The following is a 22,459-nucleotide window of genomic DNA, read 5'->3' on the forward strand; positions in this document are numbered from 1 at the left end:
GGGACATTCATCCTCCGCTGTTGCCATTTCTAATATAAAGTAGTGTAAAGTTCTTACTTTTATCTGTCAGTAAACTCGCCATGAGAGCGCTAAAACATACCGGTGTAGTGAGTTTACTTTATTCACCCAAAGAACTTTAGTCATTAGAGTTCCAGTCGGACGGTTTTTCACGGGACACATTTCCGGTGTTGTTGTTTACGGATGAAGAGATGCTGATCCGTTATTGATTTAAGTAAAGTCTGATTGTCATTAAAAGTTAGCTCCATCTTTTGACACTTCTTCCACTACCGTCCTTGCACGCTACACCGCTACAACAAAGATGACGGGGAGAAGACGCTGTCGAAGGTAAGCCACCTAAATAAGACCGCCCACAAAATGGCACAAAAAAGCGGCTTGAAGATGATCTGTAAAACATAATCTATGCAACATTTTGACCACATGTTATGTAGACCACAAGGAAGTGTTTTCATTTTAGAAAATAATAATAATAATATGACTTCTTTAATTCGCCCTATATATGAAAAACGACCTATGGTCCGGAAAATACCGTAATAGAATAATACAGTCATTAAAAAAGTATCCCAACTATCAGTTCTAATGATTTAAAAAAATACAATAAACTCATGAACTCCATCTTTTGTGGTGTAACTTAGTCGTTTATTTTAATTCCACAAATTTTTCAAAAAAATTACAAAATACTCAAATGCAGAGAACACAGGACTCACAATTTGTCTTAATCATTCTACTTTTTGTTTCCATTGTGTCATCCCATGGCGACTACTTGTATGTACAATAAGCTGGAGGGTAGCAGTATATATAGAAATCTGGGCAGTCAGAAGGGACATTCTGCTGCTGCCGCCTTTTCAAAAGAGAAGCTAAACCATTGACAACACTTAACACCGAAGGCTTGGGGACACACATGATGGGGAGGGGGGGCGGACATGATGGGGGGAGGGGGGCGGAGACGATGAGCGTCTTGATGACGTCTGCAAGCGTAGGGAAAAAATAAAAAGGCGCCGACGTTTAAAATGCGAGTACGGTCTCTTCATTTGTTTTTTTTTTGTCCGCGACAGTCTTGACAAAACATGTACTTCCTGGTCAGGTGTTGGCAGGCCCCGCCCTCCCTGGTGTCACAGTGAGGAGCCGTTCAAATAACGCTGATGGTTTCATGTGTTGAAGTTAGTCAAAGGAGGAAGATCAGCAACAAAACCAACTTCAGTGCAGTTTAGCAATGGCGTGCACTAAGGTGAAGCTTCAAGTGCTTCAAGTGGACACAAGGTGACAGACGTGATGGCACGGGGGTGGGGGTGGGGGCGGGGCTACGTAGGACTAAATCTAACACGCCAATGTCAGACCTTAAAGTGAGGAGACTGCAGAAATAATGCCCTCTGAAACAAGGGTGAACTGTAGCGGAGGATGACTTTGTCTTGTTTGTCCACACCGAGGAATAATAATAATTATAATAATAACTATATGTTTATATATATACTATTTACAGATTTAAAAAAAAAACAAAAAAAAAACAACAACAAAAAGACGCCATGCGGTGGTTCTTCTTTAAAAGGATGAAAAAGCCTCCGACAATGTATTAAAATAAATGTTGACTTTAAGATAGCACTTGTTATTTTTTGTGTTTTGTTTTTGGATAAGCACAGTGTGTCTTCTTCTAGCACCTACAAAATAAAACAAACAACGTGAGGGAAGTTTTAGTCATGCAGGAGTCTTCAGGATGTTGTCTCGCTTGTACTGCTGGCTAAATACCAAACCAAAAAAAAAGAAAGAGTTTGGAAAAAATAAGTGTTTAGATGTTCCACTCGGCCTTTTTTTCTCACAACTTCCTGTCGTCCTGCACTCAATTGTCTCACAGCTGCTTGTCGCTCTCCTTCTTCAGCCGGCTGCAACACAGGAGAGAGGGTTAGTCATGCAACAGTGTTGTTATTAGTGATGCTGCCCTCACCTGTAGTAGTCCTCCTGGCCAGGGAGTGGCCCTCCGTGCATGTGATGGTGGCCGTGCAGCCACTGCTGCTCCATGGCCAGCCTCTGCAGCTCAGCTGACTGGGCGTGCATGGCCTGCAGCTGGTGGGCAGCAGACATGGGCGGCGGCAGGTCCCGTGGGTAATGAGTGCCTGCCGGGGAACAAACAGAGCGCAGATTTGGATCAGGCCCATTCCGCATGATGCGACCCGGTAAAGGAGAGACGGGACTGGCCGGCTGCCTACCGAAGACCGGGTGGCGCAGCATCTCGTGTTCGTGCGGCTGGCCGAGGAGAGGGTTGGGGATGGCGCCGGGCGGGTAAGGGAAGCGAGCCAGGTGAGGTCCGGCTGCCAGGTGGTCTAGGGCGAGGGGGTGGCCCCCGGAACCTGGAGGACACACAAGGCATTCACCACCACCTTCTGGGTGTCAGAGTCTTTAGAATCAAGGCACAGAAAAATACATCCTACACATTGCATCATGTTACCACTCTTAGCTGCCTTCAAACTCAATGATTACACTTGTTTAACACAATTATACAAGATAACATCCTACACGTGTGTAATAATTACACTTTTAACACAATTATACAAGATAACATCCTACACGTGTGTAATAATTACACTTTTAACACAATTATACAAGCTAACATCCTACACGTGTGTAATATTTACATTTTTAACAATTATAAAAGCTAACATCCTACACATGTGTAATAATTACACAATTATACAAGTTAACATCAAAGTGTGTAATAATTACACTTATTTAACACAATTATACAAGATAACATCCTACAAGTGTGTAATAGTTATACTTATTTAACACAATTATACAAATTAACATGAAAGTGTGTAATAATTACACTTATTTAACACAATTATACAAGATAACATCCTACAAGTGTGTAATAGTTATACTTATTTAACACAATTATACAAATTAACATGAAAGTGTGTAATAATTATACTTATTTAACACAATTATATAAGCTAACATCCTACACGTGTGTAATAATTACAATTATTTAACACAATTATACAAGCTAACATCCTACAAGTGTGTAATAATTACACTTATTTAACACAAATATACAAGCTAACATCCTACAAGTGTGCAATAATTACACTTATTTAACACAATTATACAAATTAACATGAAAGTGTGTAATAATTATACTTATTTAACACAATTATACAAGCTACCATCCTACAAGTGTGTAATAATTACACTAATTTAACACAATTATACAAGTTAACATCAAAGTGTGTAATAATTACACTTAAACACAATTATACAAATTAACATCAAAGTGTGTAATAATTACACTTATTTAACACAATTATACAAGTTAACATCAAAGTGTGTAATAATTACACTTATTTAACACAATTATACAAAATAACATCCTACAAGTGTGTAATAATTACAATTATTTAAGACAATTATACAAGCTACCATCCTACAAGTGTGTAATAATTACACTTATTTAATACAATTATACAAGTTAACATCAAAGTGTGTAATAATTACACTTATTTAACACAATTATACAAGTTAACATCCTACAAGTGTGTAATAATTATACTTATTTAACACAATTATACAAATTAACATCCTACAAGTGTGTAATAATTATACTTATTCAACACAATTATACAAATTAACATCAAAGTGTGTAATAATTATACTTATTTAACACAATTATATAAGCTAACATCCTACACGTGTGTAATAATTACAATTATTTAACACAATTATACAAGCTAACATCCTACAAGTGTATAATAATTATACTTATTTAACACAATTATACAAGCTAACATCCTACACGTGTGTAATAATTACAATTATTTAACACAATTATACAAGCTAACATCCTACACGTGTGTAGTAATTACAATTATTTAACACAATTATACAAGCTAACATCCTACAAGTGTGTAATAATTATACTTATTTAACACAATTATACAAATTAACATCAAAGTGTGTAATAATTATACTTATTTAACACAATTATATAAGCTAACATCCTACACGTGTGTAATAATTACACTTATTTAACACAATTATACAAATTAACATCAAAGTGAGTAATAATTATACTTATTTAACACAATTGTACAAGCTAAAATCATACAAGTGTGTAATAATTTAACACAATTGTACCAGCTAACATCCTACAAGTGTGTAATAATTACATAAGTTTAACAATTGTACAAACTAACATCCTACAAAGATTGTAATAATAACAGATCGACCATTTATTGGCCCCAATATTTGGCATTTTGACATGTATCGGTATCGGCCTCTTTTTATCAGTATCGGTCTTGAAAATGAATTAGATTAGATTAGATTGTGAGTTATTGTGATGTAGAGAAATCCCATATTTTTAGCAGTTTTCCCAGGAGATGTGCTATATTTTGCAATACACATGTTGATGCTCCTCTTAGACACACAAAGTCAAGGTGTGTGTGAAATCCCCTGATGATGTTTGCCGCTAAATTCACAACATTAGTGCTGCATTAAACATGATGTCGCTAGTGTTTCCTCAAAGTGATTGTTTAAAAGACAATTTAAAGCTGTTTACTGACATATATCATTCAAGTTAGATAACTTTTACTGCACATTAATACCGGCTACAAATATCAGTTATCGGCCTCCTTGACTACTAACAATCAGTATCGGCCCTGATCTCTAGTAATACTTACATTTAACACAATGGTACAAGCTCACATCCTACAAGTGTGTAATAATTAGGGCTGCATGATTCATCGACATCAAGGTTTTAATTACCGGTAGTGTAATTACATAACTGCAGGAGGGTTTTTTTTTCTCGGCCGTCACCGGCGTTTGAGTGACAAGACATGTTTGCCAATCACAATTGTTGAGCCTAGCGTTTCTTCAAATAGGAAGAAATAGGTCTCACTCTCTGCATCGCTCTCCACACCTGAGTGCGTTTATTTAACAGTAGATTTAACTGAACGCAGTGAGCACTCTTTTCAAAAAGGAGCACTGACGAAGAGCCTCACGACTCGCCACAGAGAAGTGGCGCAAAGTAACACAAATTAAGAGGAAAAATATGATTACAAGGCAAAATGTCCCGTTGTGTTAATATCTCAGCTTCAAATGGGATGGGCAATATGAGCCCATCAACACGGACAAACGGGCGAGAATGGTGTGATCACATATGGAAAACAAAAGAAGACAACCCGATGTAGTTTTCTCTACTTTAGGACACGCTTCGGGATGAGTGAGCATTCCTGGACACATTATTTTAACTTCTCCTCACAATGACAGCATTTGACTCACATTTATGTCAACTTCCCTGACATTATTTTGCCTTTATCAGAGGATTTTATTTTATTGGCCAACTATGTGACTCTGTCCGCTGTTATGTGAATGCAGAAATCATATGCCTTACTTTTTTTTGTTGACTTTAGAGATAGAGCATAGTAGAACTGTGTCAAATAAAAAGTAGCAACTACGATGAGATCCCAAACTTCTAGTAGATGTGGTCTTTTTTTTTTTACACTCACTCATCCATTTCATTGTCATTTGAATGCACGTTGCGTGGCCCATTAATGGTATTTTTTAATTACCGTATTTTTCCGACTATAAGTCGCAGTTTTTTTCATATTTTGGCCGGGGGTGCGACTTATACTCAGGAGCGACTTATGTGTGAAATTATTAACACATTACTGTAAAATATCAAATAATATTATTTAGCTCATTCATGTAGACGTATAAGATTTCACCGGATTCAGCGATTAGGAGTGACAGATTGTTTGGTAAACGTATAGCATGTTCTATATGTTATAGTTATTTGAATGACTCTTACCATAATATGTTACGTTAACATACCAGGCACGTTCTCAGTTGGTTATTTATGCCTCATATAACGTACACTTATTCAGCCTGTTGTTCACTATTCTTTATTTATTTTAAATTGCCTTTCAAATGTCTATTCTTGGTGTTGGGTTTTATCAAAGAAATTTCCCCCAAAAATGCGACTTATATATGTTTTTTTCCTTCTTTATTATGCATTTTCGGCCGGTGCGACTTATACTCCGGAGCGACTTATACTCCGGAGCGACTTATACTGCAAAAAATAGGGTATTAGATTTTCATGATCTGGAATTTGCATGCACGTTGCATTAATGGTTTTTTCCATTATTATATTGTCATGATCGTGAGAAGACATAATCGAAATCCAAATTGTATTAATTGTCCAGCCCTAGTTATGTTTGAATAATGTTTAGCATTTAGTGAATCTTAATATGCGTTAGGGATGGGCGATATATTGAGTTTGTAAGCTATATGGATATATTTTTAAACAAGATGTGAATTAAGGAAATATCGTAATATCAATATAATTTATTTCAAATTAAAATGACCAAACGCCGCTTATTTGTTGTGTTCCTTGTTCTCCCCCTCTTCCTCTAATTGGCTACTAAACCCCTCCCCTTCCTCCTTCCTTTACTATGATGAGTCACGATTGATTACGGACAGGCCAATCAGAGGCAAGATAGGGCGGGTCATCGAACCAGGAAGGGAATTCACAAAGTGCCTGCCTGTAAATGTATTTCTGTATCTGAGTTTGATACATTTTGTATTATTTGCACTTTTTTTTTTACGTAGAAATATTATTTTTCTATTTTATTTATATTATGGAATTCTGTGCAACTTAAACTATTTATTTTCTGAGCTGTTAATACCCATCTTGACTGAGTTAATAAAAGTGCCACTGACTGTTTACAGTAGTTGTCATTCCCTTAAATGTCACTGAATCTCGCTCAAAAATGAATATCTTTATATGTATACTTTCACCAAAAAATATATTGAGATATATATCGAATATCGAGTTTAAGTAAAAATATATCGAGATATACTTTTTCGCCCAATGATGGCGTAATCAGCTAATGTGTGCATGTGAGCAGGGCTTTCATTCACCTTGATGAAGGGGGTCTTGCTGGTGCAGGTGCAGGTGGGAGTGGATGTGCGAGTGCTGGTGGTGATGCGGCGTGACGTTGAACATCTGTAGCCGGGCGATGGGGTCGTTGGCCATGGTGGCCATCCTCTCCGCATGGAGTCGCTCAGCCGCCAGCCTCTCCGGGTAGCTCATGTCCGGCCGCAGCTGAGGTCCGGCCAGGGCCAGCCGCTCGCGCTCCAACGGGTTCAAGCCCGGGTGGAAGGAGGCGAAGGGGTGAGGGCCGGCCATGGGGGGCAACGTGATGGCCCCGTGCCTTGCAAAGTGCTCCATGGGGTTCGTGGAAGGGTGGAGTCCGTCCATCTCAGGAGGTTTGACTTCAAAACCGGGTTTCATCCTTTCCCGCATTTCCCTTTCACGAATCTCCCTCTCACGCATCTCCCGCTCTCGCAGTTCGCGTTCCCGCATGCCCGGGTCGGCGTTATAGAGGCCGGGCATGTGGTACGCCAGCAGAGGGTCCGCGGGGTTGAGGGACACAAAGAAGGGGTGGTTTCGATTGGTGGGGGACATGACGTGGGGGCGGGCGTATTCGCTGAGGGTGCGCAGGGCGGGCGTGTCAGGGCCGATGTACGGAGGCACGGCTGCGATGGTGGTGGGGGGCCCGTCAAAGTGCGGACGCATGTGGGCGGGCCCGGCCATCTGAGGGTCACCCATTCTGCTCTCATGAGCTGAACTGGATGCTTTCTGTAAGGGCAAAGCTGGTGTTTACCATTGTTTGTAGAACATAAACATAAAAAAATGACAGAGACAACTCACCGCCGCTCGCTCGGCTTCCTTCTCTCGTTCCCGCTCTCTTTCTCGCTCTTTTTCCCTCTCCCGCTCTCTCTCTTTCTCTTCTCTCACTTTCTGCTCCGCCTCCCTCTTCGCCCTCTCCACAGCTTCTTCTCGCTTCTTGGCCAGTTTGGACGAGGCCAAGGGAGTGAAGTAGAAATCTGTCCTAGCGCACGAGTTGTAACCTCGATCCAGGTGCTTGTAGAACCTGCGCCCGGATCAAAGAGGACACAGAAAAATTACAAAAAAGGACTAAAGATAAGCTAAAGCAGGATTCTGACACTGTGGTACATGTACCAGTAGTGGTATGCATGCTCCATCTAGTGGTACGCCACAGATGTTCATTACAGTGATTTATTTTTCTATATTCAAATACAGTGTTACTGTTCAAACTGTGTGTAATGGGTACAGTGGCCAAAAATATTGAATATACTTGTTAAAAAAAACACAGCTGCCTTGTTTTTAATGAATACTTAGGCTTACTAAGCAACTGTATAATTAATGCTGGTCATTATAGTGATACTCGGAAAGCAAAGTGTTTTCTTAGGTGGTACTTGGTGAAAAAAGTTTGAGCTAAGCTAAAGTAATTGAGTCATAATATTGCTACGTAATGACACCGTAGTATTATTCAACTTTATTGGCACTTAAAGAGCCACTTAACACCTTTACAACTTTACAAAATACTCCTATTGTTCACTAGGGATTTAACGGTACAATATTAATGAGAATATTAGACTCCCGACGGTTGGTATTACCGTTTTAAAATAAAATCATCAAAAAAACTAAAAAAAACTAAAGAGACATTAACATATTTCCTCATTAAGAAACAACATACTCCAATCTAAACGTATATAAACACATTGCTGTCTGAGCAAGTATTGTTTAATTGTGCACATCGAACCTACAAGCTGTTTTCTATTTGAACGGAGTCATCATTCTATGCTCACAGGAATATGAGACCAAAGTGTATTTATAGTGCTTTTAAGGACCGCTGAACAGAGAAGGACATCACAAAGCATGCCAGAACACTATCAGTGAAGTGTAAGACACATAAAACATGTAATATAGTGGGCTGTGTTTTTACTTCACTTTTTCAAAAAAAAACTTAATCAAAATATTTCAGTGTGTGCATTACTGTAAATTCCGGACATTTGTAATAAACCAATGTGTGCGTGTGAAACGGTGCAGAAATCAGCGTACCGTGCAGACTGGCTGGCATGGCTTGGCGTGTTGACGACAGTGGGCTCTGGTGAGGGACTCCTCTGTGGAGGTGGGGGGCTCTCTGGCTCCTCCATCTCGTCCAGTGGCTCCTCCTTGATGTGCACCGGCGGGAGCCCCACGCCCAAGCTGCTGCAACTGACGGAGGCGGGGAGCGGCATGGAGATGGAGGAAGGCGGCATGGAGGAAGATGTCGGTTGTAAGCCCGGCACAGAGTTTGATGAGGACCCGGGGGGCCCGGTTGGAGGTAGAACTGTACTGAAAGGGTGCGAGAAAGACGGCTGCGGCGGCCCGTTGGGGTGTGATGCCGCTGCAGAGGGCGGCAGCGGAGGAGCTGGAGGAGGCTGGTGGCTGGATGTTGGCGGTAAACTTTGGGACTGAGTGAGAACTGGAGGCAGTGCGGGAGGGGGCTGAAGCTGCTGCCCCTGGGGCATGAGCTGCAGGGGGGGCGGGTGTGCCGATGGTGGGTGGTGGGTGGATAGCGAGCTGAGGGGCTTGAGGGCAGGAGGCGGAGGGAGGTTGGAAGGCATCTGCGGAAATGGAGGCGCTGACACATGCGGCGGGTGTTTGTGGGACTGTGGCGTGGGTATCTGAGGGATAGGTGTGGTTGGCGGGGGCTTGATGTGAGGCATGGACATTGAGGCAGGTGGGAGGGGCTGCTCCCGGGGAGGCTGTCCTCCACTGTGAGAAGATAAATGTGAGGGCGGTGTGTGTGGCCTTGGTTGTGACGGGCCAGATATGGGCGGGGGCGGGACCTGAGACTGACCGACAGGGAAGGCCTGTGAAGGCATTGAGTGGGGGTGGGGCATGTGAAGTGGGCCAGGCTGTAGGGGGTGAGGCATGGGAGGCATGGGCCCGTGATGCGAACTAGGTAACGACTGAGGTGGAACTAGAGGACCAGGAGGCGGGGCTTGAGTCAAGGGTGAATGTGGAGAGGGAAGCCTTTGAGGATGGAGAGAGGGTCCTGACTGGATGAGAGCTATGGGGCTGGCCTGGGGAAGAGGCTGAAGGGGCAGAGAGGCAGAAGCTGCCGTGGGGGAAACCTGCGGGGGCAGCGTCGGGGCTGAAGCTGTGGGAGGAGCAGGTGGAGCGGAGGGAGTGGCTGATGAGGTGCTCGGCTGACACTGGATGACTGGGGGGTGCTGGCTCTGCAGGAGCTGCTGTTGCTGGGCAGAAGAGTCCGAGTCGCTCTCGTTGTCACGAGGACTGGGGATGCTTGGGGAGGAGCTGCGGTTGTCCTGGTCAATGTCTTTCGGGTCGCTGCTGAGCTCTTCATTGATGCTGCGTCCATCGGAGCTCTCGCCCTCGCCTTCACCCTCTCCTTCTCCCTCGCATTCTGAAGGGGAGTCTGGCCGACTCAGCTCCTGAGAAAAAGGAAGGGGACAAGTGTGAGAATCATAAAGCGATGTGTTATACCTACAGCACAAGCAACACTCACTTGTGTTTTGGACTTTTTGGCACTGGCTCTCTCAGGCTCCTCTGTGTCTGAAACTGCTTTCTCTCGCTGCCGTTTGGCACTCTTAATGGGCGAAGGAGCCTCCTCTTTAATCTTCTGCTGGCCCAGAGGCATAGAGACATTATTCCACATTCAACAAGTACACCAGGTTCATAGAAATAGTGCAGTGTTTACCTTGCTGGGCTTCTTCATGGTGTCCGTCTTGCTGTCGGTGCTGTCGGTGCTAGCAGCACTTGGCGAAGTTCGCCCGCTAGAGCGCAGATCCTCGTTGGTTGGCGAGGCTCGGCCATCGGGACTGGCTGTTTGTTTCTTACGACCACTACGTAGTGTTGACATCTAGAAATGTAGAGTGTATGAATATGAATGCAAAGCAAATAAAGTTAGCCAGATATTATTTATGACTAATGTTGTTTATTTGAGAACGTGGAAACCAGGAGCCTCATTTATAAAAGTTGCTGTGCACACAAGGTGAAATGTAGGTACATGCCTTTCAACGCAAATGTTGTATTTATAGAAAAATTCCATGCGGAAAAGCTGCGTATTTCTACGGACCCTTTCGACCATGCGTAGACCTCAAGCAAGGTTTTTCAGAGAGGAATCAGCGAAGGTGTCATGGTGTCACCAGAAAATTAAGCTCATAATCAGATCAAAAAACAAATGCTTAAATACAAAAAACACATAATTATGCACTATGAAAAACAAAAAACATATTTCTAAACATATGTCATATTCCTCTGATTCTGGAAGTATTGTAGATTTGTTAGAGCCTAAATATGAAAATGTAGAGCTGTACTAATGTAGTTATACTGCATTTACATGTAGTTATGTGTGAGTCATGGAAGTACTGTTTACCTTGCTAACTTTTAATTGAGTGATAAAAATGTATAAATATGTCAGAAAGTGAGTCATTGACACTTTGAAAAGTTGTTTTTTTAAGGCTGAAGAGCAAAATATATAGATTGAAGTACATTATTTTGTTAGATAAAACCATGTTATCAATTTTGGAAATGATTACGTTTAAATTTTTTTCAATAAATTTAAACTTTGGGAGTTTATAACATTTATAACAGCCATGCTGCACATACACAGCTACTATATTATTATTATTTTTATTACCAGTCAAATAATTTTATCAGATATATTAAAATCATCTTGTATGCTTGATAATTCCCCACAAAAGCTGTCAATGTTGCTCATGACTGTTTCATGAAATAAAATGTCTGGTTTGCATTACTTGACAAAATAAATACATACAAATAATGAAAACCTTACCCTTTTTTGACCTCGGGGCCTAACTTTTCCACGAAAAAAGGGACATTCAAATATTAACACTGAATTAGTAACTGTACCCCAGATTTTAATCATATTCAATAATCATATTTAACCTTACAGTTTACAGTTTTGTAAAATGATATGAAACCATGTGTTAATCACAAAAAATATTATTTATTTAAAACATAAACTTTAGACTTAGGTCCAACTGATTCGAAAAATAAGTACTAACCAAATATACCACATTAGAAGGGACTCAAATAACTGATGTAAAATACATTTACATACAATTACACTTGTGCTAAAATAAAATACATTAATAATGAATGTGTTAACAAAAACTGTCAATAAAATTTAAGAGCAAATGAAAATACAGTTTCACCACTTTAGTCATAATTTTTGTGCTGAAAAAACCTCTCTCTCACTTTAGCTCCAGACTTCCTCTGTTTGTTTGAGATCGTCATTACTGCCACAAGTGGTGGAATAGTGTATTACAACTGAGTACCACTGTGACCCATACAGACCATGCTGAGAAACAGATATTTTCCGGCAGCTCTCTAGGGGGTGCCCCCCGGCCTTATGGTTAAGAAATATATCTTTAAATCATCCCTTTCATGAGCTAATTTGCATGACACCAAGGAGGAACTGCTTAGCGCGCAATTCACTGAAGGTGTGATTTACAATGATAATAGTGTGCAGAAGTTAGTGCAGCATAGTTATATAAATCGGATTTTTATCTGTGCTCATGTACATTCTGGGTTTTGTGCTTACGCAATCTGTTTTGTTCGAATCCACGCACGTCCAGAATTCTGGACACAGTGTGCTTACCGAGCCTCGGTTCCGCCTGGTCCTCATGCTATGCTTCCCGCTGAGTCCATCCTCTTCCTCTTTGACGGGTTTGAACATAAATGGCGGCGGGTCCACGGGCTTCTCGATGGGAGGCAGCTCCCCGTACTTCTTGAAGTGAATACGACAGTCTGTGCACAGCAGGATATTCTCTCTGCCCCCGTGGTGCCAGTCCTTGGAGGCTGAAGGAGAGCAGTTACACTTGTTGGAAACAAAACCCAACAACACGCAGATATTTATCTCACAACTACAGCTGCAACAAATTGTCAGTAATGACAACACTAATGAGGTCTGCGCGGGTTATCTCTCTGTAGCTCAAGTTAGGGGCCGCCCTTGTTAAGATGGTGTTAATCTAAGTGCGATCAAATGGGAGCCGGCTGTGAGTGGCGAGGTGATGCTTAATGAGGTGGCGAGCAAATAAGCTGCAGCCTTGTGTCTGTCTGATTTGATCAAATTTGTCTCCACATCATCTGATGCTCATCTGTCACATGGCACAGTGTAGTATCGAGTCGCAGCAGCTTACTGGTGGTGAAGCAGTGGCGGCAGGCGTAGCCCTTTAGCTCCTGTTCGCTGTCCTCGCTGTCAAAGTCATCTTCACTGGCCGAGCTTAAGTCCACTGGAAGAGGAGAACACAGGTCATATATCTTGCCACATGAACAAACAGTCCCGCCTGCTTCTTACGGAGCCACGAATACGTACAGAATTCACTAGAGGGTGGACGTGAAGGAGTGTTGACAGGAGTTGAAGCTGTTCGCGTCTTGATGCGCCGAAAGACGGGTTGGCGCCGATGTCTGCGATGAGCTCGACAACTGGCAGCCTCTGGGGTCTTCTTCCAATAGTAGTAGAAGGTAATGAGCTCACCCTGAAATACAACACAAAGTGCCGTGAAGAGCAGGTAGACAGTCACACATAACTACCCTATTTTTCTGACCAAAGGGCACACCGGATTTAAAGGCGCACTGCCGAGGAGCGGGTCTATTCAGGTCTATTTTCATTCAAAAGGCACAGCGGATTATGAGGCACATTAAAAGGGTCATATTATACTTTTTTGCGACATTTAAAACACTTCCTTGTGGTCTACTAAGCATGTAATGGTGGTTCTTTGGTCAAAACGTTGCATAGATTATATTTTACAGACCATCTTCAAGCCGCTTTCTGACCGTCTCGTCAGGATGCGCCGTTTAATGGGCGGTCTTATTTACGTGGCTCTACTTCGACAGCGTCTTCTTCCAGTCATCTTTGTTGTACCGGCAGTTTTTAGCGCTTCCATAGCAACAGATATAATTTAGCGATGTACACTACTTTATATTAGAAATGGCAACAGCGGAGGATGAATGCACCACAACAAGAGGATAGAGAAAAAGAAGGAGCTTATTGACTACAATGGCGGACGTGTGCAAATTTTCGGAACTTATGCAGTTCCTAAATACACATCAACACGTTTGAAAAGTTGGTTTTGCATAATATTGCGAAACAAAATGCCAGATATGTCTCTTAATAGGTGCCGTTTTGGGGTCCTACACCATGATAATACCCGTATGTTGAAGCACAGTACGTCTGACTACGGTAGCAGTAATGTGGCAACAATCAATCAAGCGGTGCGGCTTCGTAGGTTATGGGTACTTGCTAGCGTCACTTATTGAACAGGCGTCATAGTGCAGTCCACACGTATCTATTACGTGTGACTGCCATCTACTGGTCACACTTATTACACCACGTACCAAATAAAATGTATTTTTGAGGCTGGTAAGCACCACCGGAAATAATACATACGTCAGACACTTCGGTGATAAGACGCAGTCAATTTTTGAGAAAATGAAAGGATTTGAAGTGCGCCTTATAGTTAGAAAAATAAGGTACTGTGTATGAAAATATACTTTTTTAGTAAAAATGAGAGGCAAATGAATGAAGCAATAATGTCTCATGAAACACAAGGAGTGCCCTTCGAGGTATCACTTAAATTAAAAAAAATGCGACCGATACAGCTGCTGTGTCGTTTGACTGTGAAGAGCCAAACTGAAGCGCTTTTTTCCGCTCACAAGTGACTAAATGAAGTCGCAAGAGTGGCGTGGCATATTTGACATCGCTTACATCAACGATCTAAATGGAACTAAGAAAAAGGAAAAATTCCGAAGTGTGAGATAGCTTATTTTCCTGTTTATTATTTTGCTCACTAAACACAGTTGTATGTTTCATATTGCTTTTTGCACAGCTATTCATAAAAAAATTTAAAAAATTGGCGGCTTAATTCTGCTAAGTTTTTAATTTTGGTAATACATTCAGTCACTTTATACATTTACTATCTATCTTTTTTTTTTTTTGGTCTATTTTTTTAAAACTATTGCATGCAATCAATCAATCAATCAATCTGCACCTTTTTGTTAGGGCTTGGACTTTCCTGTAAACAATTGTACTTTTATGGCTATTGTGTTTTCCTACATTAGCATAACTATTGTATGTATTTATTATGGAGCTGTTTTATTTTGAATGTGATTTTATTATTGTCATGTGTAATCATTTGTGTATTTCTCTTGACCTTATGTTATGATTTATTTGTTTCAGACATGCTGGTTTGTTACAGTTGCACATTTTAACGTATCCTAAAAAAGGAGTAGGAAGAAGCAAAGATTATATTTAATGCGACCACTTTTCCAAGTCTTTTACTGTTCATTCACACCATAACTTTTACATGCTTATATTAAGTTCACTTCCTGTTTGAAAGAAGGGAAACTGTTGGGGAAAAAAACAAATATGTAATAACTTATTGGTGATAATAAATAAATGTTGTGTATTAATATGTTGTGCCTTTTTGAAATTCTAGAAACCAGGAAGAATAGCTACTATTATTGCAGCAGCTAGTGGAAATCTTCATAAACAAACTAATTATTATTATTTTAAATACATTTTCAGGTCAAATGTAATGGCTTTCTAAACCAGCAGATGGTGGATGACCATTGAAAACACTAACACAGTATCAGCGCAGTGTTGATACAGGTGGCGAGTGTGCCATACGCTCACCGAGGCGTTATTTAACCATCACTACTATATAGTAAGAGGGCACATATTGGGAGAATCCATGCCAGGATTTGTAGCTGGCTGAGCATGTTTGTGCTTAGGGCTTGTTTGTCCCAGGATTAGAGGAGAAGGCTGACTGAATGCAAGGATATTAGGATCAGTGCACTGGTGGCTGCTTGGGTGGCAGCAGCTTGAAAGGGAACAAAAGAACATGTCAGGCAGAGCTTCGGCACTACAAATGGGGAGTGAAATGGCTCCTCATCTCTTCCCTGGAAGAGTCAATTGAACCTTAATCAAACATTCAGTGAGGCAATCTCGCAAGCGAATAAATCCAGCTGGCAAAAAGGGTCTGTCAGGAAATCAATACCTGGCAGAAACATTAACACATGCAATTATGATATTAACACAAGCATGCGTGTCTGTCTTTTCACTTGCTGGCAGCCCACGCCAGGCCTAGCCTCTATTACAAATTCATGAAGGTGTGGTGTAGTTGTAGGGTGAATCGTAAGTCAACCGTAATCTTTAAAGCCCAGAGGGCACCCATTTACCATCTAAAGTCTGTTAAACTTCTGTTCAACAAAGCACCCCAGGTTTAATGGCGATTGATTGTTTCTGTATTCTTGCTTCAGTGAGGAAACTTGACATAAATTAGTCAGCCAATGCACACTAAAGAGCAACCACAACTTGTCGATGTCAGCGTAACGTCTTCTATCTTAGCAAAGCACGGCAGCAGAATCTTAAAGGGAACCTATGATGATTTGAATCTACATCTAAAACACTTCCTTGCAGTTTACATATGTATTGGATATGCTTTGGTGTAAATATTTGTTCCGCCGTCACTTTTATAATCTGTTTTTTAAGTCCGTCCGCAAAATGCACGATTCTGGAGGCTTTCCCAGATTGCAATTGAAACGGCGCCCCACCCTTTCCAAAAAGTATTTATCTATTGAACATGTACTCTGTTTAAACATATATCTTGAAGTCGTCACCGCTATTTTTCCCCCAAACACGGTCGAAAATAAACTTCCTTGACACTGGGAAAACATTAAGTACAACTGCACACACACTGATCAATTCAGAGCTGCATAAATTATGCATGTCGCATGTTGGTGTTATTATACCCCAAGATTAGATGAAAATAATACTTTCTCCTGCTCCCCCTTTACCTAATGTCCAAATAAGTACTTTGTGAGGTCACAATGTGGCCAGACCACAAAACCCTGCAAACAAAAGCATCCAAAACTGCGTGCAAGCTCACACCAGAAATGCATCCACCTTATGATTTGATGCTTTTACATTGTTTAACATGAGTATCCAACATCATAACAACAAGACGAATTTCATCATAGATCCCTTTTAAAGGCAAGGCAAATGCATTATGTATTGGAAAGTGCAGCTTTCGTTCCTCATTCCTTCGAATGTGAAATGTATTACTCCTGGGAGCATGTTGATATGTTGTTTACTCTGAGAACAGTCAGGAAAGGAGATTGGTCAGTGGTTGCTCATTAAATGCCGTTAGAAGCTATGAGTATTAGACATGAGAGAGGGAGTTAATTTTTCCTCAGTTGCTGCTGGGCTTGGCAGAAAATGATTAGCTCGGCGGACTTAGGCCAGTTTATGAAGATATCCTCGCAACAACCAAAAATTCCTACCTCCTAGTGCATTTAAAAACGTTTTGTTTTATTGGGCAAAGCAGTGCTCGGAACTCTTAGAGCCTCTTTGAAGTTGATTGAATATTCTGATTATTTGAGAGGCGCTGCTCTGTGTTAAGAATAAAGGCTGTCTCAGTTTGATCCTACTTTCTCTCAGTTTGCTGTACTTTTGCAGATAAGCACATCTGGAGTTGTTGAGTGGATTTTATGAGTTGGAGTTCAGCAAAAAAAAAAAAAAAGAATGTCAGAAAAGAGAAGAGATTCAGCGTTTACTCGTGACACATTTAGAGATCTTAAAACACTTTTTTTCTAGTCTGACTCCATGCTTTGTGTTATTGCCATGTGTTTCTGCTGGTAACAAAGTAGGAACAAGTTTGCAGTGATTTCCCGTAGCCCTTTTATTTTAGCCTCGCTGGTTAGATTGGGCGTGCGGGGCGCAGGTGCTAACTGAGGGGAGGCAGGCGTCCTGATGTGCAATCTAATTGAAACGTGCGGATCAAAAGTGTCGAGCAGCGCAGCGCGCCCGCTTTGCTATGCACTTAATGACCGATCTCAGCAGTGCCTCGCTGCAGGCTGACATCTACACGGCTTTGACAACAGCTTGGCGGACAAAGGGCGAGGTCACCCTGGCTCTCCATCATTTACGCTGTGTCAAGTACCATTGCACCGGGCACAGACTAATGAAAACATTAACTTGTGCCTTTGAATGGGGAATTAGCAGGTGCACTGACAGAGACCGATGGAGAAAGAAATGCTTCTATAATTAACCAACGGACTAAAAAGTTAAGATTTTTGATGAATACTAAATGGATGCATGTTAAAATACCACGACATTGGAGTTATAAAGCGCTATGCTTGCAAGTGGACTTGGTATTCCTTGCAGTTTAAATGTAAATTAGACAGACTACCTCTGCAGACCTGCCATCTTGTAATAAATGTCAGATGAAAAGTCTTACTATGTATATTTGTCATGCTGCCATTTTTTACTACAGTGACTATGTTTCCATGCACTAAATTAGTCTGATTTCTCTAACAATTTGGCTAAATAGAAGCATTCTACAAGCCAAGGAAGCACCTTAATCCGATCATGTTTGGTTTATATCCCGGTGCACTCTATAGCCCAGAATATATATACAGGTAAAAGCCAGTAAATTAGAATATTTTGAAAAACTTGATTTATTTCAGTAATTGCATTCAAAAGGTGTAACTTGTACATTATATTTATTCATTGCACACAGACTGATGCATTCAAATGTTTATTTCATTTAATTTTGATGATTTGAAGTGGCAACAAATGAAAATCCAAAATTCCGTGTGTCACAAAATTTGAATATTACTTAAGGCTAATACAAAAAAGGGATTTTTAGAAATGTTGGCCAACTGAAAAGTATGAAAATGAAAAATATGAGCATGTACAATACTCAATACTTGGTTGGAGCTCCTTTTGCCTCAATTACTGCGTTAATGCGGCGTGGCATGGAGTCGATGAGTTTCTGGCACTGCTCAGGTGTTATGAGAGCCCAGGTTGCTCTGATAGTGGCCTTCAACTCTTCTGCGTTTTTGGGTCTGGCATTCTGCATCTTCCTTTTCACAATACCCCACAGATTTTCTATGGGGCTAAGGTCAGGGGAGTTGGCGGGCCAATTTAGAACAGAAATACCATGGTCCGTAAACCAGGCACGGGTAGATTTTGCGCTGTGTGCAGGCGCCAAGTCCTGTTGGAACTTGAAATCTCCATCTCCATAGAGCAGGTCAGCAGCAGGAAGCATGAAGTGCTCTAAAACTTGCTGGTAGACGGCTGCGTTGACCCTGGATCTCAGGAAACAGAGTGGACCGACACCAGCAGATGACATGGCACCCCAAACCATCACCCAACCATGCAAATTTTACATTTCCTTTGGAAATCGAGGTCTCAGAGTCTGGAGGAAGACAGGAGAGGCACTGGATCCACGTTGCCTGAAGTCTAGTGTAAAGTTTCCACCATCAGTGATGGTTTGGGGTGCCATGTCATCTGCTGGTGTCGTTCCACTCTGTTTCCTGAGATCCAGGGTCAACGCAGCCGTCTACCAGCAAGTTTTAGAGCACTTCATGCTTCCTGCTGCTGACCTGCTCTATGGAGATGGAGATTTCAAGTTCCAACAGGACTTGGCGCCTGCACACAGCGCAAAATCTACCCGTGCCTGGTTTACGGACCATGGTATTTCTGTTCTAAATTGGCCCGCCAACTCCCCTGACCTTAGCCCCATAGAAAATCTGTGGGGTATTGTGAAAAGGAAGATGCAGAATGCCAGACCCAAAAACGCAGAAGAGTTGAAGGCCACTATCAGAGCAACCTGGGCTCTCATAACACCTGAGCAGTGCCAGAAACTCATCGACTCCATGCCACGCCGCATTAACGCAGTAATTGAGGCAAAAGGAGCTCCAACCAAGTATTGAGTATTGTACATGCTCATATTTTTCATTTTCATACTTTTCAGTTGGCCAACATTTCTAAAAATCCCTTTTTTGTATTAGCCTTAAGTAATATTCAAATTTTGTGACACACGGAATTTTGGATTTTCATTTGTTGCCACTTCAAATCATCAAAATTAAATGAAATAAACATTTGAATGCATCAGTCTGTGTGCAATGAATAAATATAATGTACAAGTTACACCTTTTGAATGCAATTACTGAAATAAATCAAGTTTTTCAAAATATTCTAATTTACTGGCTTTTACCTGTATATATATATATATATATATATATATATACCGGTATATATATATATATATATATATATATATATATATATATATATATATATATATATATATAAATATATATAAGGGCTGGGCGATATGGCCTTTTATTAATATCGCGATATTTTAAGGCCATATCGCGATACACGATATATATCTTGATATTTTGCCTTAGCCTTGAATGAACACTTGATGCATATAATCACAGCAGTATGATGATTCTATGTGTCTACATTAAAACATTATTCTTCATACTGCATTAATACATGCTACTTTAAAACTTTCAAGCAGAGAAGGAAATCACAACTAAAAAAAACACTATTTTTTTCATACGGTGTTGATCTGGAAATGTTTGCCTCAGCATTTTGATGGTGTGGACGTGTGGCACCGAACGGAGATGTTGACATGCGGAGTAAGTACTCTTCATTCTCTAGCAGGTGACTTTTCAAATAATGCTACATATTAGCAGTAATGCTACTTTTTATAGCAACGCTTTAGCCCCACACTTGACAAATTACGGTTGTCTGTTCGACATATTCCCACTTGAAGCCAAACCACCGCCAGACGATGGACCCCCTGCTGTTTTTTGGGGGAATTAATTATTCCTTCATTTGTTACCAGATTCGCACCTTCTCTCTCTCGTATTACCACTCGGACGCTGCGCATCACAGCTAACGTTACCCATGCTGCTACCTCTTTGCTGCGCGAGGGCGTATACGTATGTGACGTATGACGTGACAGTATGTGACGTGTGTAAGAAGGTGCGCTTGTCTGTCTGAGAGAAGGAGAACCAGGAAAGAGCGAGGAGAGCCTGTAGTGTAATGCCAGCCTCTAAAAGCAACTGCGTGAGAACGTATACCGGTACTTGAATATCACGATATAGTCATTTTCTATATCGCACAGAGACAAACCTGCGATATATCGCGTATATCGATGTATCGCCCAGCTCTAATATATATATATATATTGTATATATATATACATACATATTACATATATATATACATAAACACATATATACATAGATATATACATAAACACATATATATGTATATATATAGATATATACATATATATTCACACACACACACACACACACACACACACACACACACACACACACACACACACACACACACACACACACACACACACACACACACACACACACACACACACACACACACACACACACACACACACGTATAAATTGAGGTTTCACTGTACAAGGCAAAGAAGAAAGTGTACACAAACCTCTTCACACTGCATTTGTGCACTCCAAATTGGTTAGCCATCACTTCACACAATAACAACTGTCATTTAAAGCAGTACTGGGCAACGTACAGTCTATCCTTCAGACTAAAAACTTCTTCCATCAATTCACAGAGCTACTTGAATGAACTACGAGACATTCAAAAGTTTTCTTTCTAAAACTTTTGGTCTGAAAATTCTGTCCGAAAATTCCTTCAAAATCACTCCCTCCTGCCAGTTTTTCTTTGCTTCGGACGCACACCTGGTCCGAGACTTTCTTAGTAGTAGTGTCATGTTGGCGGTGCTATCTAAGATAATTTTTGATGCTGTCTGCTATTTTACATCAGCATAGCCATTAGAGACATAATATTTCTAATCTGTGCCAATATTACAGCTGACATCAAGTACAACAAGGACTGGGCTGTTGACTTGTGACGAGCTGCAAAGATAACTTGTTTTGGTATGAAGTCATAGGTCAAACGAAAAAGCAATACATTTATCCGTGCTAGAAGGAAATAAGTTAGAGCGTGTATACACACTGGGACTTCACATGTTGGTGTAAGAATACACATTTCCAAACTATTAAAGAAATCAGACTAATTTAGTGCATGGAAACATAGTCAATGTAACTGTAACTAGTTTATAGTCTTTGTCAATGCTTGGTACTATTTTCTTCCAGGAGGAAAAACAACAAAACTACAACTCAAGCATTATGCCTGTATATGGGAAAGTGGAATGAATAGCAGTCTAGAGTGGCCCTGGCTTTCCGGGTCATAATTCCCCCTGCCTGTCCACTAAATCAGAGCAGCGCGGTACAGAGTGTGCTGCCACTCCACTCTACATGAAATAGTGACAACATAAGCTCAGCATTATGAGGCCTTTTACAGGGCTTCAATCTGCAGGAGCTTTCTGGTCGGTGGATTATTTAACATGGAAAGGGCTTACTCTTCTAACACGACAACTCAGCGCTTCTTTTGCATTTATTGCCACTTAAAATGGTTGCCTGCAAACAAGCCGACGTGCGACACAGTCGTGGCGTTCAAAATTCAAGTACGCCAACGTTTCTTCTCCGTAGAGACGGGGCTAAGAAACAGAGCGAGTGCTCAGATTGCAAATGGAATTGGACTTGCAAGTAATGATTGGAGTGACTCATATAAATAGTATCAAGTGAAGCATTAGCATCAAGCGGTGAATCACTTAGTGTTGAATCACACTGATGATGTTCTTGTTTTAAGAATTGCACTTGATGAGCTTCCATTCATCTACACTATAA

General features: G+C 40.9%; 1 protein-coding gene across 5 annotated transcripts in view; it reads right to left on the minus strand.

Annotated features, from left to right (window-relative positions):
• Positions 1 to 618: 618 nt before the first annotated feature.
• Positions 619 to 22,459, minus strand: part of rerea (arginine-glutamic acid dipeptide (RE) repeats a) — a 333,506-nt gene continuing 311,665 nt past the window's right edge. For 2 of the 5 annotated variants that reach the window (XM_061977142.2, XM_061977151.2), the window contains exons 12-22: positions 13,227 to 13,389; positions 13,051 to 13,143; positions 12,510 to 12,709; positions 10,584 to 10,745; positions 10,392 to 10,505; positions 8,936 to 10,317; positions 7,721 to 7,943; positions 6,928 to 7,648; positions 2,220 to 2,390; positions 1,958 to 2,126; positions 620 to 1,895 (exon numbers count right to left, since the gene is read on the minus strand). In XM_061977142.2, coding sequence (XP_061833126.1) covers positions 1,862 to 1,895; positions 1,958 to 2,126; positions 2,220 to 2,390; positions 6,928 to 7,648; positions 7,721 to 7,943; positions 8,936 to 10,317; positions 10,392 to 10,505; positions 10,584 to 10,745; positions 12,510 to 12,709; positions 13,051 to 13,143; positions 13,227 to 13,389 — 3,432 coding nt within the window. In that variant the 3' untranslated portion in view covers positions 620 to 1,861. Of the gene's footprint in view, positions 1,896 to 1,957; positions 2,127 to 2,219; positions 2,391 to 6,927; positions 7,649 to 7,720; positions 7,944 to 8,935; positions 10,318 to 10,391; positions 10,506 to 10,583; positions 10,746 to 12,509; positions 12,710 to 13,050; positions 13,144 to 13,226; positions 13,390 to 22,459 lie in introns of all 5 variants that reach the window. The other 3 variants (XM_061977159.2, XM_061977177.1, XM_061977168.2) reach the window with 3 other exon arrangements.

This window comes from Nerophis lumbriciformis, linkage group LG01 (genome assembly GCF_033978685.3).
Source record: "Nerophis lumbriciformis linkage group LG01, RoL_Nlum_v2.1, whole genome shotgun sequence".
NCBI lineage: Eukaryota > Metazoa > Chordata > Actinopteri > Syngnathiformes > Syngnathidae > Nerophis > Nerophis lumbriciformis.